Here is a 23,140-nt window from a genome sequence, read left to right on the forward strand (position 1 = left end):
TCATTGCTAGCAATTTAATTCTATTTATATTATTTATTATTTATTATTTAATATTTATATATTGCAATTTTGTTAAATACTTTCTCTTGTAATTCTATACTTATATTCAAGAGGCGCATTACACAAACAACAAATCCTACCAAGGTGTATCATTAAGCTAAGTTGTCAATTCAAGTACAGGTGTGGGTACGGGAAATAGAATTGGGTACGTGAGTACAGCAAATTTTTCACTTGGGTACAAGTATAGGTACGAGTATATATATATATATATATAATATATTATATATTATATATTATAATATTATATTAATCTAATATATAGTATAGAATAATATATATACCAATGATTTTTTAAAAATATATATATTAAAAATATATATTATATTTAATAAATATACATAATATATCAATATATATATATACATACATACACATATATAAATATACATACATACATATATATATATATATCAATGATTTAAAAAGAAATTGTTGCATGGGTACGCGAACCCAACCCCCTAGGATGCGAACCGGAGATTGGTACGTGTCTCCCGCACTGGAGACCCATTGAGAGACGTCTCTACACATAGGAGACTCCACATCAACGAACCCTCCCATCTCCACCCTAAAAAAAACGCACAAAAGTCAAAAAGTTTGATGCGATGCATGGGTAGAAGCAAAAACCGCTGACGCGAGCTCCATTTTCAAACATTTGTATGACATTTTGATTTGACTCATTTCACATTTGTGTACTTAAACTTCAAAGTTAATGTTGATTCTTGTTTTAAAAGTTCAATGTCATTATATTTTCAGATTTTCTATAAATTGTCAAATTATATTTTAAAAACAATTTGGCGTCTCCAAGTACACCCGTCTCCTATTTTGAAAAAACAGCCGTACCAGTACCGGTACCGGTCTCCGGCGTCTCCAAGTACCCCCGTACCCATGCAACCTTGTTTTTAAATTAAAAAATAAATAAACAACATATATTAATAAGCATTATTAAATATATATAAACACTCACACTCAACAATATTGCACTAAACAATTATTATACTCACCGCACACGAATGTCAATAGATACTAAACAAACACAAGGAAAAAATAGAAATAGACATACTAAGATGCGCAGGGGAAAAATCATTAAAAAAACACCAGTTTTATTAGAGCCGGCAGCAAACCCAGGGCTGCACCCGACTCAGTCCAGACCCAGCTCGAACCTGTACCGGCACCCAGGCTTGCGATGTCGTTTCCGATATCAAAGTCAATAAGAATATGACCAAAGGCTAACACACAAACACAACCAAATGCCTTACAGCCCATTCATCTATGAACTCTCAAGTACACCTACTTAACAGAACTGCAAACCACACAATTAGTGTCTAATTTAATTTAATTCAAATGATGGTCATAGAATGCTAACTTGAATTGTTACAATAGAAATAAGATAAGCACTTCCAAAATCAAAACAACAATGAGAAACAAGCAAAAAAGTGTTTGACATGCAAAATTTTACCAAGCAGGAGAAGCCAACTAATACATAGCTTCATGAGTTTTCTTATGTCAATGGTCAGATACAAAGAGTATGTATAACAGTCACAACATCAACACATTACTGTCTGCTTCTACAGTCACTCCTACTTTTTCGCTTCTACAGTCAACTTCACTCTTCAATCATTTTGAAGACTCTTCTAAACTCTAATGTCTTCAAATGCAAATTAGCCTACTTAAAGTGCCCAGAAAGTGTCTTTACATGCACTAAAGGACTCCCAAACATTCTAGAAATTAAGAGATGTCAATGCTCTTCCATTTCTCAATTCTGGAGTTGTAGGATGTGTGCAGCTATCTTGACTCTTGAGTAGAGAAACAAGTTTTCAGAGAAAGAAAGATGTAGGAAAGCATTGTAGTAAGGTAGTAACACTGTAGAAGTCCCCCAGTGCCCTTGGAAGCTTCACCAAAGCAATTGATTTGTTAATATTGCAATGATGATGATGGAGATAAGGAGGCACAACCCCTCTTTTGGAGTTTTCCTATATTAAGTTTTTCCAGAGTAAAATCTAGTTTAATTCCTCCTTTCATTTGTTGTTCTGATTCTTTAATTGCTTAATATTTATTGTTCATTGTATGCAGCTGCTTGGTCAGTTTTCCACATTAAGCATAGCTCTTAGAGGACAAAAGGAATAAATTAGTTATATAAGATTTTCAGTTGTTAGGATTCCTGTTGATGAATAAGGAATGGGATAACTATACTAATTACACATCACATACTACTATGAACCTATTGAAGATCATACACTTACTCATATAAGACAAATTAAACACAATAATGTAAGATTTAAACATCCCATCATGGCCATCAACATTGAACTTCCCTAAAAAGACAGGTCAAACACAAACATGAACAAAACTTCAACTTTATTTTAATTTTATATCACATGTCAGCATGCCAGCCAAATCTTCAACTGTTTCAGGGAACATCTTCCTAATGTATCACCTCATGCCAGTTTCACATATCCTAATATTAACCTTTTCCCCAAAAGACCTGATGACATAGAGACAAAGCAATGCATATCTACGATATGTCTCGACAATAGAGATACTCAAATTTCAGGGCACATCACATGGAAAGTTAATTTTGAGGAACAGACACCTGAGAACACAATGACATGGGGATGCATATTGGTGACAAGCTGATCCAAGCACAATTGTGCAAACCTTGAGAACCTTGCAAAAGCTACAACAATTCGTGCCAGTCCACAAGTCTCTTTCCCCCTCCACATCACTGCACAAGCGTCTGCAACATCATGTGTTGTAGCACTTAACTCTTGCAGTGCATGCACAATTTGGCAATCACCCACAATCAACAGCCTCATATGCATGGCATTTCCAAAATGTTTCATTTGTAGACCAGGAAACTGGAACATCAACAATTGACATTAGCAAATTTAACCAACACGAGTTATGGTATATGTATCATTCTATAACTTTTTCATAACACCTTGTAACCATATTGTACATATAGCTATTTGATTCTTCACATTGAGGATCAAATCACAGAGAAGAATCTAAGAAAACCTGTTTAATGCATTTACCCCTCCTGGTCATAGGAATTTCAATTTCCATCCTTGCTATCTGCAACATCCACTGTAACCTATTTGTTTCTAAAAAGTCTACGATGCTGATTTCTAGGATATAGGAGACCCGTCTTCATCAAAAGGTATAGAAAATAACAAGATCATTTGAACATTTTTTAAAGTTTTATGAATCATTAATCCTAAATTTTTAATAAAAGCAACAACATGATGTGCACTGCTCAATGCAAGAATCCTTGCTGGAAGAGTGGAGATAAAAAAGGGTACCCAAGTTCTATGCTAGCTAATTCTACAACTTCTCTAGCCAAAAAAAAATTTCAAAGTAAAATATATTCTATTTTCCAGGTTTTTCCTGTAATATCACAGTCAGAGGGTCCTACACACTTGATAACTGCCAAAACACTCTATTCATAAGATGTTATTTAATGGTATAAGAAATCTGCTCCAAATTCGTTGTATTAACATATGAGATATCGGTAGCCTTAGGATTAGACAAGGTTATATGGTCTTCACAAGGATGGGACCCCTGCTAAAGTGAAAAGTGAAAAATAAGAGTTTTCTATTATTTGGTTAGGGTCTGGGGATGCCCACAAGTACTTGAGTTTGTAGTTTCTTTCCAGTAATTCTCAAAAGTGCAGATGCTTCTGGTGGGGCCTTAGGAAAATATGAACATTTAAATTAAAGGGTAAAGCTGCCAAACCCCTAATGAAACATCACATTCCTCCTTACTTTCAGTTTTTGATTGATGCACAATATTGTCATCTGTAAGTATTTCCTATTTGTTCTTAATACATATAAGAAACAAATAAAATTACACTTTTAACATTTACTACCTGCAAGTTCTGGGGTTCAAGTGACTTAAGATACTCCAATATTTCATTCTGTCCAATGGATGCCTTTCTCCTTTCCAGTTGACGTTGCAGTTCATCAATTTCACCTTCTAAGAGTTCTATGTATTTTAGAGCATCAATTTTCTCTGGCCCAGAATCATTATGCCACCTGATTACTTCACCGCTTACTTTTTTCTGTGTGCCTGGCGCATATTCTGGATTTGACTGCAGAGTGATAATACAAAAATATAATAAAAACTGATTAGACAAATTTGCCAACTAAACCAACAATGATTAGGTAGTAAAACTTCAAGATAAAGACAGCATATAGAAAACCTATACACTAAGCACTAAAGCCACTCCAGAAAAAGGGCATTTTTTGATGAAATTGTGCCAAAACCCAGTTAGATCTTAAGAAATACATTGCACAGAAAAATTATGAGAAGCGTGGTCTGAACCACTTGTAGATACTAGGAACTCCTCAAACTAAAAGATAACTTTTAGTGTACCATCCAATACAGGAAGGAAGGAGTTAAGGAACTATTTGAAATGCCCAAACTTCCAAGCAAAATACTATCACATGTACCTTCTATATGTATGGTGTGGATGCATGTGACCATCTGTGACTGTGTGCATGTGTATTTTATATCATACAAACTCAAAGCATGTTGTGCACATGGAGGTTACAAAATTAAAGTTGCTGTAGCATTCCAGCCTAAGCAAATGCATATAGTATCATACAATTATAACTCGTGAAAGGTAAAAAATCAGAATGCAATTAACAAACTAAAGGGTTGTCATGTTCCCTTCCTAAGGCAGTAGTGCTCTAGCAGGATTAGCCAATTGACAGGAGTCCCCATAGGCTAATACAGTGGAAAAGGGACTCACACAATGGCACAGGAGGTTTTTGGGAGGCATATGAATCATTTTTGGAGTCTTGAGCCAGTTTCCTATGTTTTAGGAAGGGCTCCTATTTTTCAGGGAGTGACTGTTAGTTCACCCGGAGCTTGGGGAAGCATAGCAGGAGACACTGGGAGCATTCCTAGTTGTTCAGGAACTCTCCTAAATTTTAGAGAGGTTCCTATTTTTTAGGAGCAGACTGGTAGTCACCAATGGACCTACCAGGGTGTTGGGAGAATTATCAGGGAGCCAGTGGAGTGAATTTCCGTGATTAGGGGCAGTTCCTTAGTATTTGACGAGGATCCCTAATTTTTAGGAGAGACTGGCTGTTGGAGCATTACGCCCAGTCATCATTACAGGTACCAGTGGCACCATCAGGTTTCAGTTTGGGGGTGATTGGGTGTGATTTCAGGGAATAAATCTGAATATTTAAATAATCATAAAAAAGTATTGATTTAATAAAATTACTTTCTATTATTTTAATAAAGTAACTAATAAGGGGACCACCATGGGTCATGATGCCTAGGGAGGCTCAAATAAGTTGTTTTAAAAACAACTTAATAAAAATAAAAGGGGCTTGAGAAAGTTCAATCAGCAAGGAGGGAAAATAAAGTGAGTTTTGGAGGGAGAAATAAAGTGAATCTTTGGAAGGAGAATAAATGTAACTTTTGAGGGTTGATTTCATTCATTCTTGAAGTCTGATTTTGGAGAACAGCAGCAGCTTGGGGAAGTTTCTTCTCAAATCTGTTGTGGAGGACGAAATCCCTTCACAATTCAGTGAACTATAGAGGTGAAAGATCCTCCAAGGGTTACAATTATTCAGTTTTTGCAGGCATTCAGCATCAAGGTGTTCATTTGCAGGCCTTACAAGAGTTACAATCGGAATTATTATTGCAGATTTGGATATATTATAGCAGATCCAGCAGTGTAGCAGCATACAGGCAGGCTGTACCTCTTCCAAGACAGCTGTACTAGGCCAGAGACACGTGGGAGTCTTGTTCAGACTATAAGAAGACAGTTCAGACCTTGGGACTCAGTCTGATTTGCAGATCTGGCCTCAGGGGAGGCAATGCATGGAGATTTTCCAAGCTTTAGATGTCAAATTTGTTGTCTCGGTAAATTATATCAGATCTGTATGGGTATGTCATTTGTTCATTAGATGCAATAAACATTATTTAATTCTTCCATTGCCGCATTTAGTATTTGTTTCAGTACCAGCACTTTCCTTTTGTTGCATGCATTGTAATTTAAGTCAAATCAGAAGAAACTCAGAAAAAAAAAATCAGAAAACCTCCCAAAACAAAATAAAGAAACAAAAAAATCAGACCTAAAATCAGACTTGCTTCCGTGACCCGGGGTGGGTCACTACAGTGGTATCAAAGCAAAGTTTTCCTGCCATCCTGTACAGGTTATGACAAAGATTGGATAGATGGATACTTCCAGTAAGGCAATTACTGAGTTGATAGAAGGACTCACCACGCTTATGAGGGACCCAGATATCCAGGGGTTCTATAGGACTATGATGAGGTCCAAGCATGAGGTTAAGACTGGAAATGAAAAGGCAATCATTCAGGAAGAGCATGATACAGACATGCAGGTTAGCACTGATGAAGCTGATTTAATTCCTGAGGAAATCAGACTTATCTTCACATGAGGCTGATTTTGAGCATAATTGGATCCACAGAACACCACTGAAAGTGATGATGAGGATGCACAAGAGAGTTGGGACAGCTATGGGATCAGTGTTGACAGGTATTATAATTCTGATTTAGATCTGGACCATAGCAGCAGTTCACTATCTAGTCTACACTATATCAGAATTGGATAACCTCCAATAACCCGTTGTTTGAGATGGGAGTTGGGAGACGTATGACAATTGACTGTATAAATTTGAAGATGGAACATCACTTAGCTTTAGCAATACATTTGGTGAACATAGCACAATGTGGGATCCGGAAGATGATGCAGGGCATGAGTTGGAACGTAATCTCCAACTAGAGGGTGATCTCATCTCACATCATGAGATGACTGGTTACTCTCCTGGGAGACCACCAGATATGAGATATGCAAGTGAGGGGATAGATAAAGGGTGCATAGGGCATGTTATGGCACTTGGGAATGGGGTATCTTCATGTGATGTATTGGTCCTTGGGGATCAATCTTGGTTGGGTATCCATGCTTGGGACTCTCAACTAGAATTAATGGAGGTTGTTGGGAGTCATACGAGTGATGCTTGGAGGTATAAGGATGAAAGTTTCAGACCTAAAGGTGCTGCTCTTCTTCCTACCAGCTACTATGTGACCCCATCGCTTCATCTACAGGTGGATTGGGGTGAGATCCTACATAGAGATTGGAGCATTGATCAGATTGGTACACCTGAGATTGTTCCTTGGCGAAGAAAGGCCCATATTTTCACTTGTGAGCTTGTGGTTGGTTGCAGTCCAGTCACATTACTTCATGGTTTGCCCTTACTCTAGAGAGTTGGCACGTTCTTCTTGGTCAAGGCAGTGAGAGTTCACAGTTTCAGATTTCGTGGAGGTTTTTTCCAACTACTTCTAAGGCATGTTTGAGCATTGCAATGCTCAAAATTCATGCTAAGACTTGGAGACTCCATTGGGGCAGCTATTACACTTGTATTACACCTTGGAGTTAGATAGAAGTGAAAAACTCATCAGCTTTTGAGATATTTGAGGATGGCATGATGAGACATAACAACAGGTCTGTTATTCTGATTTATGACAGCAGTCCTTTTCCTTCATTCATAGCAGTCATTGCACCAGAGGAGGAGGTAGGGAAATCCTACAAGTTTAGCACCTGGGGTTTGGTGTCATCATGTCAAAAGGGGACTTTTTCAGTTGTTGGTATCCCTTGGGAAGATAAGAATGAGACCTTAATTGTGTATCCAAGGCACGAAAGGATTAAGTTAGTGCAGTATGTGGCCAGGCAATTCAAGCAATCAGGTTTGAAGTATGATTTGGAATTCTTTGTGGGTTCACATGACTTGCTTTATGTGGATTCGGTGCCACCTCTAGTGGAGAGTTATATGAAAATACACTACATGAACTTGGTTAGTGTCATGGAGCACTTAATAGCTACATCATGCCAAGTGCACTCTAGCATTGAAGGCTTCAGAGGCAGCAAAAGGAAAGGTACAGTCAGTCCTGAATCTCTGATTAAGGACAGCAGCACAATATCTCTCTATATTCAAGAGTTAGCTGCCCATGCTCATGAAAAAATAAATAACATCGCCTCTCCATTTAATGGTGTACAAGGAGTGAGGGTTAGACATAATGTTTTGGATAAAACTTCTTGTGAGAAGACCAAATTTGTGCACCTTGGGACAGCAGCTTCAAATCAGTCCCAAAGAATGAAAGAGAGTCGACTTGTGAAGGCAAGTAATGCCAAGTTGTTGGCTCAACAAGCCGAGCTCCATCTTCAGTACATCCATGGTATACACCACACTATAGATGATGATAAGCAAGGGTTGATTAGTTCTGGAAACACAGTTGTTGTTGATCATTTACTTGTGGGTGGTACTGATTTGGTTGATGACACACATAGTGGAGCACTCAAGAGTTGTCTTTGATGGGTGTTACATACAACCATAATTCATCCTTGTCACCACTCTCTTATGATATAGCAGCCATCTATTGGTTAGCTGGTGGCTTCATCGTCATCGAATGGTCATGGGCTAGTAGTTGTCCTACTGGGATTCACATTGCACCTCCTGATTGTTCATGGTCTACATCAACTATTCAATTGCTTGGGAGTGTGTGGAGGTATGTCTATTGGATAAACATTGAGTATGAGGTGGATTTCTTTGGGTGGCTACACTTGTGTGAGTACTGCTACAATACCACTTACCACATGTCTATTTAGATGTCACCCTTTATGGCACTTTATAGGTATGATGCACCCAGCTTTTTGGATTTGTTGTTTAGAGATAGTAGGGTGCCTAGTGCCAAGGATCTACTTCAGTAGAGTCAGGACATCATGAGATCTCTTAAGGATAATATACAGAGGGCACAGAATCAGCAGAAATAGTATGCAGATCAGAAGAGGATTGAGCAATCTTTTCAGGTGGGTGTCATGGTATACTTGATGCTGCAGCCTTACCGTCAGTCCACTCTTAGGAAGAGTGGAGCAAAGAAGCTCAAACCATGATATTATGGACCCTTCAGAGTAATCAAACGTATCGGGGAGGTGGCTTATGAGTTAGATTTGCCAGCCGATAGGTGAGTGCATAATGTCTTCCATGTGTCTCGCCTCAAGAAGGCAATTGGTCATAATGTGATTCACTCTACTACACTACCACCCTTAGAGGAGGAGGGGAAGTTGATCCTTGTTCCTGAGGCCATCATTGATACCAAAGAGAGAAGATTGAGGAAAAGGGTCATTACAGAGTATTTGGTGAAGTGGAAGGATCTGCCAGTCGAGGATGCCACATGGGAGAACGAGTGAATCTTACGGCACCTAGAGTTGGGGTTGCTTGAGAAAAAGCAATCTCAGGGAGGGCAGACTGTCATGTTCCCTTCCTAAGGCAGTATTGCTCTAGCAAGATTAACCTATTGACAGGAGTCCCTGTAGGCTAATACAGTGGACAGGGGACTCACATAGTGGCACAGGAGGTTTTTGGGAGGCATATGAGTCATTTTTGGAGTCTTGAGCCAATTTCCTATGTTTTAGGAAGGGCTCCTATATTTTAGGGAGTAACTGTTAGTTCACCCAGAGCTTGGAGAAGCATAGCAGGACACACTGGGAGCATCCCCAGTTGTTCGGGAACTGTCTCCTAAATTTCAGGGAGGTTCCTATTTTTTAGGAGCAAACTGGTAGTCACCAGTGGACCCAACAGGTTGTCAGGGAGCCAGTGGAGTGAATTTCAACGATTAGGGGCAATTCCTTAGTAGTTGAGGAGGATCCCTAATTTTAAGGAGAGACTAGCAGTTGGAGCATTACACCCAATCATTATTCCAGGTACCAGTGGCACCATCAAGTTTCAGTTTGGGGGTGATTGGGCGTGATTTCAGGGAATAAATCTGAATATTTAAATAATCATAAACAGTATTGATTTAATAAAGTTAGTTTATATTATTTTAATAAAGTAACTAATAAGGGGACCACCATGGGTCATGATGCCTAGGGAGGCTCAAATAAGTTGTTTCAAAAACAACATAAAAATTAAAGGGGACTTGAGAAAGTTCGATCAGCAAGGAGGGAAAAAAAAGTGAGTTTTGGAGGGAGAAATAAAGTGAGTCTTTGGAGGGAGAATAAAAGTAACTTTTGAGGGTTCATTTCATTCATTCTTGAAGTCTGATTTTGGAGAACAGCAGCAGCTTGGAGAAATTTCTTCTCAGATCTGTTGTGGAGGATGAAATCCCTTCACAATTCAGTGGCCTACAGAGGTGAAAGATCCTCCAAGAGTCAGAACTATTCAGTTTTTTGCAGGCATTCAGCATCAAGGTGTTCATTTGCAGGCCTTGCAAGAGTTACTATCAGAATTATTATTGCAGATTTGGATACATTATTGCAGATCCAGCAGCGTAGCAGCATATAGGCAGGCCGTACCTCTTCCAAGACAGCCATACTAGGCCAGAGACCCACGTGAGAGTCTTGTGCAGCCATTGTTTAGTGTTTTCAGACTATAAGAAGACAATTCAGACCTTGGGACTCAGTCTGATTTGCAGATCTGGCCTCAGGGGAGGCAATGCATGGTGATTTTCCAAGCTTAAGATGTCAAATTTGTTGTCTCAGAAAATTATATCAGATCTGTATGGGTATGTCATTTGTTCATTAGATGCAATAAACATTATTTAATTGTTCCCTTGCTGCATTTAGTATTTGTTTCACTACCAGCAATTTCCTTTTGTTGCATGCATTGTAATTTGAGTCAAATCAGAAGAAACTCAGAAAAAAAATCAGAAAACCTCCCAAAACAAAATAAAGAAACAAAAAAATCAGACTTGCTTCCGTGACCCGGGGTGGGTCACTACAAGGGTTCTGACCACCACCACCACAGAAAGTCTCAGAAACTTGATGTCTTACAAGCACAAATAGAATATGGTTAGAACATGGTGCCTTCATTGAGAAGAAACATGCACAGCCTCACCTGCATTGGTTTGAAATTATTATTCATTTCCAACACACAAATGTTGTCAGTTTTAAAATATAATTGCTTTACAAAAGAAACAAAGTCAAAAGTTTCAGTCCTGTCAACTGCAATGAATAACCAATGTTGCATTTGAACATGAAATCGGACCAAACACCGAAACTACCGCAACAAAGAATGCAAAAAAAGGCACAGTACAATGAAACGGAAATTTTAGCTGCCATAATCTCTAAACTGCAAAAACTGCATCTTCTGATTAATGATTAGACTTACAGAATCATTTTGTGACAGATTGGGACTAAACTCAGCAGAGAATGACAATAGAACAAAGGCTCTATAAATTTGAAAAGTGTTCTTCTGCTCCTTTATCATACCCTAATATTTTGTCCATCAGTAAGTGCCACTTGTTCTAGGCTTTGCTGCAACTCAAGACGATATTGTGCATTCTTGAACATATACCCAGTCATCATCACACTATACATAAGCTGTGCCAGATTCTCAGCTACCTGGACAAACATATTATAGATTATCATGACCTTTTCAAATACACGCAAGAAGCCAGCAATAAAACTTTAGTTGCGCCAATAATTTTCTGAAGAGGAAAAAGCAGTTGAAGTTCCAGTCCTAACCCCCATAATACAAATTCACCACTATAACACTTACAGTTGTTACAGTTATGGCAAAGAATTGTGGCGGTAGTGTCCCTATCATGTTTGTTACAGTTTGACGCATTGCTTCCACAACCTGCAATCATCCATCTCTTAAGCAGGCCTAAAAACTTATCTACACTTTCAACAAAATGCATCTTACTCTGCATCCATCTTTCAAAAAGTACAATAAAGAAGACCCTGGCATGTTCTCACATTGCACAAATGAGCTAAGTTACAGTATTTCAAATTCTGCAAAATATTGGTAGAAGTAAAACTCTTAAAACATGAGAGCAAAAGGAAATGGAAATCACAGAGGATAATAATCAGACCTGTGGTGGTGCTCTTTTCACAAACAATTCCAAAAATTCTGGTTGCACATTTCTTACATACTCCAAAAGAATCTCCCTTCTGCTCTTGGACTGGAACAGCCATTGCAAACATAAATATTATCATATTCTTTCTTAAAAACGCCAGAAAAAAGCAGAATTAACACCTGAGAATAAAATACACAAAAAGAAAAGCAAGAAAGCTACAACTGCTGTTGAAGTTGTAACAAATATCAGGAATATAAAACATTCTTTTTGGAGATATGAAACCATCTAATAAGACAACCGTGCATTCAAATTTATGAGATGAGTATAAAAACTAAAATCAGTCAAAACTGAAAAAAAGCACTTCCCATTTAAATCATTCTAGAACCCTGTGCTTCTCAAATAGTTCCATCTTGATTCAAGATAGTTCAAGAACCATCCCCAGATTTAACTTCCTAGATATAATAAATTTTGAGGATCAGCTTCTATAACATGTCTAACTTTTTGTGAATGATCTTTCTGAAAATGTTTACACAGAACTGCATTCCAAAAAGTCGCTTAAGTCTACTTGTGTCATTCATGCTAATGGCAGGCATGGCCTATGTTTTCACAACAAGTTGCTCCAACCAATCATATACCTCTCCATCTGCTAACTCTTGCATAGAAGGAATCACTCATATAGGAAAGTCAAATTTCCTCATTTCACCCATCAATCTGCACCACATGAGGCATTGAAGGTTCTTCAATGCATCATTCTTCAAGTGAGTTATTTGTATGTCTCTGCTCTTCTCTAATGCTTGAAAAAATTTCAACCCTTCTTGGCCATCCATGCAGGTGTCTTCAGCTGATTCCTCCAATATATCATTGTGCACATCCCTCAAGACATTGTCCACAGTGACACACCATAGTGCTGAGACTAGATTCAGTAAAAACTCAGCAAGCTGATTTTGGAATTGGAATCGAATTTGAACTTTGATTCTCACTCAATCTCAAAACTCCACAAATTTAAGAAATCGTTAAGATTTTGTAAATCCTATAAAAAAAAGCTTATTATATTGCATCTCTAAGTTGCTGAATCAAAATTGGGTACTAATACAGAAACGTGAGTATGGTATACCAGTACAGAAGAAATTTTTTAGGGGAGCTACATATGTTCTAGGTATGCCCATACAAAATAATATAAAAATCATAAATATATACATATTTGCAGCCTAAAAACAAGAATTAAGTTTAAAATACCACACTAAACAAAACTATCATAAATATCTCAAATTTGAAACTCAATATCAATTTATCAAACTTGACTGCAATGTAATGTCTCTTCCATTTGCAATTTTAAGATGTGGATATCTCAGCATGTTCTGACCGTGTTTCTAGAGATGCTGTGCGTGTGTTTTTCTCGAGTGCTTGTACTATGTTTTGCTTCAGTGCATGTTTGATGCCTTCAAGATTTATGATGCATATGGACCACCGTATGTTTGAGATGAAGATCCCTTAACATGCCAATCGTTGTGGTGTTGTTGCATGGAGATGCGTGCATGTACCTTTGTGCCTTAGTCCTTGTGAGGACTTGATGTATTCTCTGCTGATGATATTTCATGGGATTAATGTGATATGGTGTTTACCTGAGTTTATTATGTTAAAATTAATGATGTTGGTATATTGGTTAAATGGGAATTAAATGTGACTTTGGCATTAAATCTAATGTCCCCTACTAGGATGCTGCCAATTTCCTAATAATCAACACCCATTACTTAATATTACCATTGCCTTAAATCAATTTATTAAACTAGATAACCATATTTATTACAATTGATAGCGGCTATATTCAAGCCCCAATTCTTACTTCCTTTCTAATCCTCAACCCTGGATGGGGATTTACTTGTCTAGGGTGCGCTGACACCATCTCCATAATTGGACCCAGGTTTCACAAACATCCATCCAGACCACCCTTGGGGCTCACCTAATTTGGGATGGATTTACTCCACCTCTCCCTAACAACACCACGCGGGCAACAGAAATGATTAAGTAATTGGGCTATGAGTACACTAACTTCTCATGTATTATGAATATATATGTAAACAATTAAGCAATTTGTTATATAAATTTAATTAACAAATATAGATCTTATTACTACTGTTATATGTGTAAGTAACAGCTATACTATGGGCCATATATCTACCCTTATTCATATTCATATTCAGACATAATATTTATGAAATAAGCATGTTGTTCTTGGGATAGATACAGCATACCCAGCTGCTTTCACCCCAGTAATTGTCAGTAATATAATAATGATCTGCCAGTATAGTGATATATTCCATTCCTTCGATCTGCTGATAGATTAACATTTTTATGATTTGCTAATTGAAGATTCTCAAGTGCGATTCCATGATTGGGTGCTGTTCCTGACCTTCTATCTTTGAATATATGCAACCCGATTTGGCCTTTGAAGGCTAGTGCTCAACTGAGCAATCCAATAATGGGTACAAAATGCAATTAAGTGACAAGTTCCATGATTCTTTAAGTTGATGTTTGAGACTCCCTTTATACCTTGATCTCGTACAGGTCATTCCTCTTGGAATAACGATTTCTTGAAGAGTCGTGTCTTTTCCTTCAGTGATTGCTGTTTATTAACATAACAAATTGTCTTAATTAACGACATTGCACCTCTTGGTAGTAATTCAGAGATATCATTGAATCACACCTCTTAAGTAATCATCTCTTAACAACATAATTAGTATTTAATTAGTGTCTCTTGTTTATGGAGGGGCCTACATAATACTCTGATGCCCTTTCCCAGAAATAATTGCTGATTCCCAATAAGGGAGTTGCGTTTATGGTGAAACTAATCTCTGACCCATACTTTTGTATCTTTTGCCTTTGCCTGCTAAGTATAATCACTGTGTATCCATTGACCAGAATCAGATCTTGGCGACAATAGAAAATATTTCTTTGGTTGCTTTGAGACTAGTTAGAGTATCAGTGTGATTTCATTGATGTACATTCTGATCAACTTAGTGACCACTGCTTACATTATCTTGATTGAATCACCTTTGTCTATCACTAGGCATTCAATTTAATCGCAGGAGATATTGATCTTATTTTCTTCAAGCATATCTCACTCTTTGTATTGGCTTTGAAGGTTGTTGTCATTTATAAAGATACTACAAGGAGTTTTCTCATGTCATCAACACGATACTTATAAAGTCTTGTTTTGTATTCGAATTTGGATGCTTGCTTCTTCTGTCTTATTTTATTCATGATAAAAGCCTCTTTTGAGATGGGGATATGACATTAAAATGCATGTCGAGATAAAACAATAATGTGATTTCAATTTACTATGGTTGAGATACTAATATTGATATTGAAATGTAATGTTAACAAGATTTAGTTATTAAAATGCAAAAAAGTTATATTTTGTGATATTTTAGCCTGGTTGGGAAATTGTATGCCTATCATATATATATGCACAAGTACCCTTCATGTTTGTTGAGTGATGCAAATATTGGATATCGACTCCACCTAGCTCCACCAGTCTAATCATACCCTGATAGTGCTTACTAGAAGATATCAAACTAGCCAAATTATCACTATACCTTACCCGTTGTACTTAATCAAGTACGATTCCCCATTTGTTTAACAATATATACCCCGGCTACCATAGTTGGTAATGTTCAAAAAACCCTAAATCCCTCTTGTGGTCGACCAATAAAGAGTGTGTGTAATTATGTTTAAGTGCATTTTGCATTCAATTTTAAATATGGAAATGGATTTTACTAGTTTTATTGCAATTTAATATTTTTGAATTAAAAATGTGTCTTGTGTGTATTCGATATAAAGTGCATTGCATGATTAGGGCACATAGGTGAAATTGAGGATTACAAATATGGTTTATTTTTTTATTAGTTTCAAAAAGTGAAAAGGCTAATGAGGTTTTACGGGAAATTAGTTCATTTTCAAGTTTCAACACTAAGTCTATTTTGGAGAGTTGAGTTCTCAAAACCCTCCTATGGTTGGATTTTTCAAAAGAAGATTTGGGGAGGGAATTGTTGGAGAATTTTTATGGGGATTTTTGCATTACATTAGGATTGCATCCCAGATATTGCTGCTACGTGGATTCGTTTTGAGCATTTGGAGATTTTCAAATTTTCATTTTAGTGCCAATTTGAGGTAGGAATCTCATATCTTTCCATTTTGTCAATCTTTCCAATTCTAGTTGCTTGATTTTGAATCAACGCATTAAAAGAAACATTTTCCTTATGCAAATCATTTCATTTCATTCTATATTAAAATCATTGTGAGAAAATTTGAGAAAACTCCATTTTTTAAATGTTAACATGCCAAAAATTTTATTTAATGAGAAAATCGAGTATGTTATTGTGAAAATTGGGTATTGGATGCGAAAAATTCAAAAGGGTGTTATTACAATTTTGAGATTTAAACTTTGAAATTTTTGTGTTCTTCCAGCCATTTTCATGGTGGAAACATTATTCACTAGTTTTTTTAAAAGCTTGAAAAAAGAGGAATTTTTAATATTTGATGATAAATTATGAAGTGGAATGATGGAAAATATGTATAGAATTTTGAATTTGGATCGTTTCAGATCCTATACCATATTGTTATTAAGAATTGAGTAATTGTGACTATGTTGTGAATAGTAACATTTTGAATAAGATTTTTGCTTTGCCTTTGCATTGTGAATTTTGGTTTTTTATTTCCTCATTTGTGGAGAATGGGATGAGCCTTAGGATTAGATACTAGAGTGGGTTGAGAGAGTGGCTCCCGACATGTCCCCGGCCCAAAGTGGCATGTTGGCAATCACGGTGTGGGAAGTCGTTAGTCAAATGATAACTAATTAAAACATGGGTAATAAACTAATCAAGATAATTGGATGCCCCTTGTATGCCTTGAGCACTTGAATAGGCTAAGGATGATTTGGGAAGACCTGCCCACTCGTGGAGTGTCGAATCAATTAAGATCAAGTGTGTCTTGTACATATGAGAGAGTACTAGGATTCCACATGGAGCCATCCCTTCATGCTCACGTGATAACACTTCCCTTCTGCAACTCTAGCTTCTAAGTCCTAGTAGTTTGAGTAGCACCCAGGAGATGTTGCTTTCTTTCTCATTTTGGTGTTTTCTCCCTGATGTTGTGCCTCTTTCTATTTTGATGTTTACTCTATGATCTTGTTTGATGTGTATACTTTGTGTACGGCGTGTGTGTAAACCTATCTCTCCCTTGCATATTCATCGTTTGAGTATTTGGGCCATGTGATTGTCTCCATGAGAATGGTGGGGTGGACCTACGCGTTCCACATGGTCGGGTGGCTTCTATAGTCATTGTTAGGGACCGGAGATCTTGCCATTGGTTTCAGCATCGAGTTCATTCCACTCTTCTTTCTTCTTATGCTTTTAGATTCTTTTCAATTCATGTAAATGTAACTTATGGATATTTGAATCTAAGCAATGTGATGATGTATATTGTATATTAAACCTTCTTCGAAAAGGATATTATGATCTAATGTAATGATGATGATATGGATTAGGATAGTTTTGTGTGTGCCAATGTTGGTTTCAGGCACAAGTTGATATGCATTTTTTCCTTCCTTTTGTATGATGCATTATATTTATGACCAGGAATCTTTCCTTTGGGTTTAAAATGAACTTTAGTGTGTTTGTGTCATCTTGGAGAGTATTGTAGTCCTCTCCTGGGGTTGTCGTACCTCTTCATAGTATTTTGAGTAGTTTCAAGTCATTCCGGGTTGGTTTGAGGGCTTTCGAGACGTTTTGTAAAATCTTGCAAACGTGAAAAGTGTTGCAATTCCATGTTCTTGCATGTTTAGCTTAGGGCGGGAATTTAGGGTGTTGGTGAGGTGGTTATCTACCTCCCATCCTATCCTTTGACGCATCGATGGTGCCTAGTGTTCAAGGGAATTGTTTTGTATACTTCATCCTCAAGCCTTTGTATACTTCATCCTAATGCACTTGTGTCTTGTCTGAGCATCCCTAATCTGTGGGTGCCATAGTCTAGTGTTGGTTGTCGACAAGCTTTTTGAGGCCCCAAAGGGGCAATTCTAGGTGTCTGAAGTTGCTCCTCGGGGCTTGGCGAGTCAAGGGACCTCTGAGGTGGTCCAAGTGTGTTGTCGAAGTGTTTTTGTGGTGTCGAATGCATCAGTTTGAGTGTATGTGTCTATAGGAAGCCAATCATCACACCTAGGACCGAGAACAAAGCCTAGTTTGCTAAGTGAAGTCTTGTACGGTTGGAAATCCTTGTGGATCGTCCTTAAGGTGTCCTAAGCCTCCCCTTATGATTGGTCAGCATTATGTTCACAATTGAGCTAAGTAGACTCCTACAGATGTGGTTAAGTGTTTGGGGCTTAAGTTGGCTGGCCTAGAGTTATGTGGATTGATGGTTGATGATTCCCGCATCCCATCTCGAGGTCTTTTGTGAGAGGATGCAATCGTAGTATGTGTCGATTGCCATTGAGGAGTCTTCCTCTCTCTATTTTGTCATTTCTTCGTGGTGAGTGGTTTCATTGTTAGTCTTTCGTTGTTGACACCTTGCTTGTGCAATGATGAGGTCTTATTTAGGTGATCCTATGTTGTAATCTCCCTTGCAACACTTGTGTGCATGTTGTTGTGCAAGTGTGACATGTTGTATTGTATCTTTGGTGTTACAGTTGTTAAGTTTATCTGGAATGTTTCAAAAAGAAAAATATTCCAAGTTTTCTTAGTTTGTTTCCTCGAGGGTTCCTTGGCAAAGCATTACACGTGATGATAAATATTCATTGATTAATATTAAAATGATACTATTACTAATCATCATCATATGGGTCTTCATGAAGACTAACATCATCATCATCATCATCATCATCATCATCATCATCATTGACATTAGATGATACATGTAGATTAGAATAACCACATGCAACCCAACTACCACTCACAATAAAAGTGTGTTGACAATCCAACTCCAAATCAGTTTGTTTTGGGTCTACATCCCACAACTTTGTTTCTCCTTGTACTTATTTTGTTTGTAAGTAAGAAGACACAAGTTGGAATGCACATAAACAAGCTCCTGTGTTGTAGTGACTGTCCATCCATTGTGTTTAACTCAATGGATGGAGTATGTCCTCCAATTTCACTCAAATAAAGAGGAACTAGCAACCAATTGAGGTAAAGCGAGGGTTACAGTTATAAAATTGTAAACCAAACTTCAAATATGAAAATAACAATTGTAAAATGAAAAAGATTCAAACTTAGCGAGTGTAATAAATAATAAAAAGCTTACAATAAAATTACGATTGCAAGAGTCTAGATGTGTGGCAACATTATGGCCTTTGAAGTGCAACCAAGCATGGTGTGGTCATCCTCCTTGTACTTGTCATGGAGAGAGGAAACATGTTGACCATTGGAGGCTACAAAATCAGCAAACGCGTTCCTAACTAAATCCTCCATGTTAGATCATACAAGAGTTTAGCAAGTGCTTTCTTGTACACTTCACTAACTTCTGCATCTTTCTATAGTGGAATTCTTAACACATACTAAAGATCTCATCACTATTAAATTTGGGAGTCAATGCAAAAGCAATAAGTTGTAGTGAGGTGGTCATTTCGTTCCACCAATTATGTCATGCCTCTGCCCAAAAATCGCAGCCTCTATAAATAATTTTCCTAGGCAATAAGCATAGAATCATTAAGAGCCAACTAGCGTACCTATCTTTAGAGGAATATAGGTAAAGTACACCAAAAGATATCATATTTGTTCATTAATCCACTTTAAAATTTCTTATATTATTATATTATAATTAATATTAAATTACTGCAAAAAAGCCGAAGCTTCTACTTTTTCTCGCAGCTATGCCTATGACGCCTACTCCTATCTCTTCTCAGCTGCTACCTACAGCTCCTCTGTTAGGCACATCTAGGGTTTGTTTGCATTATGTCGAAGGCTTGGATGTTGCTCCTGCTCACTTCGACCAAGTTTGTTTTGCTGCTGTTTATGGAGATGGTGCCCTAGGTCCTAACTATGGCTCTCATGACAATGGAAAGGATTCCCCTGTTGGATCAGGCAGTTGTGCAGCTCTAATATATAATTCACAGGCTTCTCTTGCAATGGAGTTGGGACACCCTGATGGGAAAATCTCTAATCCAAAAGAATTTGTTTGCAAGGGTTTGGCCGTAGGCTTGGGCAAGCAGCCTAGTGATATCTACAGCACGAGATGAACTCGGGCCTCGAAGGGGAATGGTGGCAATGGCATAAAGGATCAGCTTCTACACAAGCTGTCTAGTATGAAATTTAAGTCAGATTGTATGGAGATCATACTATCACCAACGCAAGCCTCTGAACTCCCAAGGGAGTCTCTGGCTCTTTGTCCCACAGATTCGCCTTTGAATATCGACCTAGGAGAGGATATATTGATGGAGGTGGCTGAGAATGTTGATTATTTTTTAAGACATGGTTTGATTGGGAGATTTCACAGATTTTGGCCAAGTATGGTTGTGCTACACCAATGGATCTCAGATACTTGGGGTCCCATTCTGCTAGGTGATCTCCATATGTATCCCTGTGCACGAGGTTTTTTTGTCGTGGTCTTTGATAATATTCAGGACTGTCGCACAGTACTCTGTGATCATCAATGGGACTGCGAACAACACTTTCTCATGTTGAAACCCTAGCATTCTTCTTTCCATCCAAGTTCTGAATCCTTCTCTGCTATTCCTCTTTAGGTAAGGCTTCCAAATCTACCTTTTTTTAATTTGGTTTGACTCATGTTTTGAAGCTATTGACAATTCACTAGGAAAACTCTTGGGAGTTGATGAAGGATCTGAGAATTTCTTCCATACCACCTATGCCCGTATTTTGGTGGAGATCGACATCAACAAAGATCTACCTACAGAGATTTCTCTCAATTCTAAACATGGCTGTTGGAATCAGTCTTTAGATTATGAAGGCATTCCCTTCCTGTGCCATAGATGTTTTTGCACTGGACATGTTGCTGCCCAATGTGGTAGACAGAGGAAAGACAATCAAGCTTCGTGGTGGAAAGATGTCTCCCTACACCACTACTCAATAGAAAAGAAAGATTCAAATCAAGATGGTGAGACCATTGATGAACCTCAGAAACTAAATGAGGTTGGTCCTCACAAGGCTTCACCATGCAAGGCTCAGCGCGCTTCACAGATGATGGATGGTGCCCCTATTAATGGGAGAGAAAATATTAAGGAAGATGTGCCTTCCTTGGTGATGGCCAAACCAGGTGAGGTCTCAGATCTTCAAAATCCAACTGATCCCTCAAAGAATCACAACTCACATCAACATCTTCTATGGGCTCTCCTCCTATTGGGAGGGTCAATATTAAGACTGCTTCTCCTTCTATGGTGGGGTTGATTGTGGTTGAAGAGAATTCTAGTCCATCCCCTCCTAGAGGCTGAAAATTTTCTTTAGGGAATGTGAGGAGTTAATTGGTAATAAGGCCCAAGAAGGCACTTGGATAGTTGTGCAAAGTAAAAGGAAGAAAAATGAGGCAATTTTCAACATGCAGCTTCACTCCCATACCAAAGGGCAGCGGTTTGATGCTTAATCATGATGTAATAATGTCTCTATTTAGGAGTTATGGGTTTGTGGTACAGCTTGTCAATAGGCTGGATTTTATTTTTTTGTATGAGGGTGGATAGTTTTATGGTCCGGACTTGATATGTTCCTGGATGGGAAGCGAAGTCAGATGTAAACTCTTTGTTTGAATTTTATTAATGGGTGCAACCCCTAGCTGCTATTAATCTAACCAAAACAAAAATTAAAATTATTATATTATGATATTGCAATTAATATTAAATTATTATTAAAATGTTTATATTATTATGTTTTAATATATTATTAGTTTTGTATTTTTATATTTCCATTAAACTCTTTACAAAAAGTAAAAAAGCTTTTAATATCAAATTATTATTATTATATTTTTATTTTATATTCTTTTTATCCTTGAAAAAAAAATGGATTTTATGTAGGGACAATTTTAAACCCCCATAATTAAAAATATTAGATTGAGATAATTACAAAGTTAATTGATTGCATGATGGAGATAGACAAAATTGATTGATCAATTAAACTCAGAGCGAGTGGCAATTGATCGATGGAAGTGAAGATATAATTAGCATTAAATAATTAAAAATTATTTAATTGAGTGCATGAAAGGAGAAAATAAATTAAATTAAATTAAAAATAATAATAAAATATTTTTTTGCCTTTCATGCATTTTAAGTGTCATGAAAACGTCAAATTAAATGCTTCTAATTTTTATTGATAGACATTTTTGCATCCATATGTGAGTATAATACACCTTCGGCATAATAAATATATAGATGCAATCGTTATACTTTGCAGAACTTAAATAATTGATAATAGTAAGTAATGTAATTGCATTTCCTTTTAACAAGTATTTAATAGCCAATTCATATAGCTAATCAATTTTGAATTCATCAAAAACAAATTGCAAATAGGAAGGATATCCAACCTTTCAAATTCACGATAGGTGAAGTCTCGACCTATCCTTCATCAAGCATGCCACCCTGAGATGGAGCACTCGTGGACCAAGAGGCATCTGAGTGCTTCCAAGCTTGGTGAGGAAAGCAATCTTTGTTATCTTATCAAGCACGCCACCCTGAAATGTTTCACTCATGAGCCAAGAGGCGTATGAGTGTTCTTGAACTTGATCAAGGAGGATGGAGTGGACCAAGATCTCGCCATATTTATGGGCCGAGAGGCAAATGAGTGCTCCTAGGCTTGAGGGTCTTCTCAAGTATGAGATGGTTGGTCATTGGTCGAGAATCCACCCATGCTCTCGCAATACAAGGACAACCATCCTTGAAATTGCAGTTTGCAAATGTTTCTAACGAATTCCTATTACAATTACTATAGGAATATGCCTTGGAATAATTATTAATGCTATTTTGGATTTAAATATAAACGATGTTTATATGGATGTATATGAAGAGCACACGGTTATACTTGTGGTGGGGGGGGGGGGGGGGGGTGAATTAGTATAACAACCAATTTTAACTTCAATCACAAGTATATAACTTATCTCATTAGCATATTCATTGCATACCAACATTCATATGTGATCTAACTAATATGAACACAAGTAGAACACAAGATATATACATGGAAACCCTTACGGGAGAAAAACACGACAAATCAATGCTTTTATATGAATATCTTCTTTTACATTGTTCATAGGCACCAAACCC

General features: G+C 37.4%; 1 protein-coding gene across 2 annotated transcripts in view; it reads right to left on the reverse strand.

Moving 5' to 3' along the window:
- Positions 1-23,140, reverse strand: part of LOC131044513 (uncharacterized) — a 99,423-nt gene that overhangs the window by 51,786 nt on the left and 24,497 nt on the right. For both annotated transcript variants that reach the window (XM_057977859.2, XM_057977864.2), the window contains exons 2-5: positions 11,908-11,997; positions 11,592-11,672; positions 11,303-11,434; positions 3,926-4,147 (exon numbers count right to left, since the gene is read on the reverse strand). In XM_057977859.2, coding sequence (XP_057833842.1) covers positions 3,926-4,147; positions 11,303-11,434; positions 11,592-11,672; positions 11,908-11,997 — 525 coding nt within the window. The remainder of the gene's footprint in view (positions 1-3,925; positions 4,148-11,302; positions 11,435-11,591; positions 11,673-11,907; positions 11,998-23,140) is intronic.

The sequence above is a fragment of the Cryptomeria japonica genome, chromosome 3, assembly GCF_030272615.1.
Source record: "Cryptomeria japonica chromosome 3, Sugi_1.0, whole genome shotgun sequence".
In the NCBI taxonomy this organism is placed as follows: domain Eukaryota; kingdom Viridiplantae; phylum Streptophyta; class Pinopsida; order Cupressales; family Cupressaceae; genus Cryptomeria; species Cryptomeria japonica.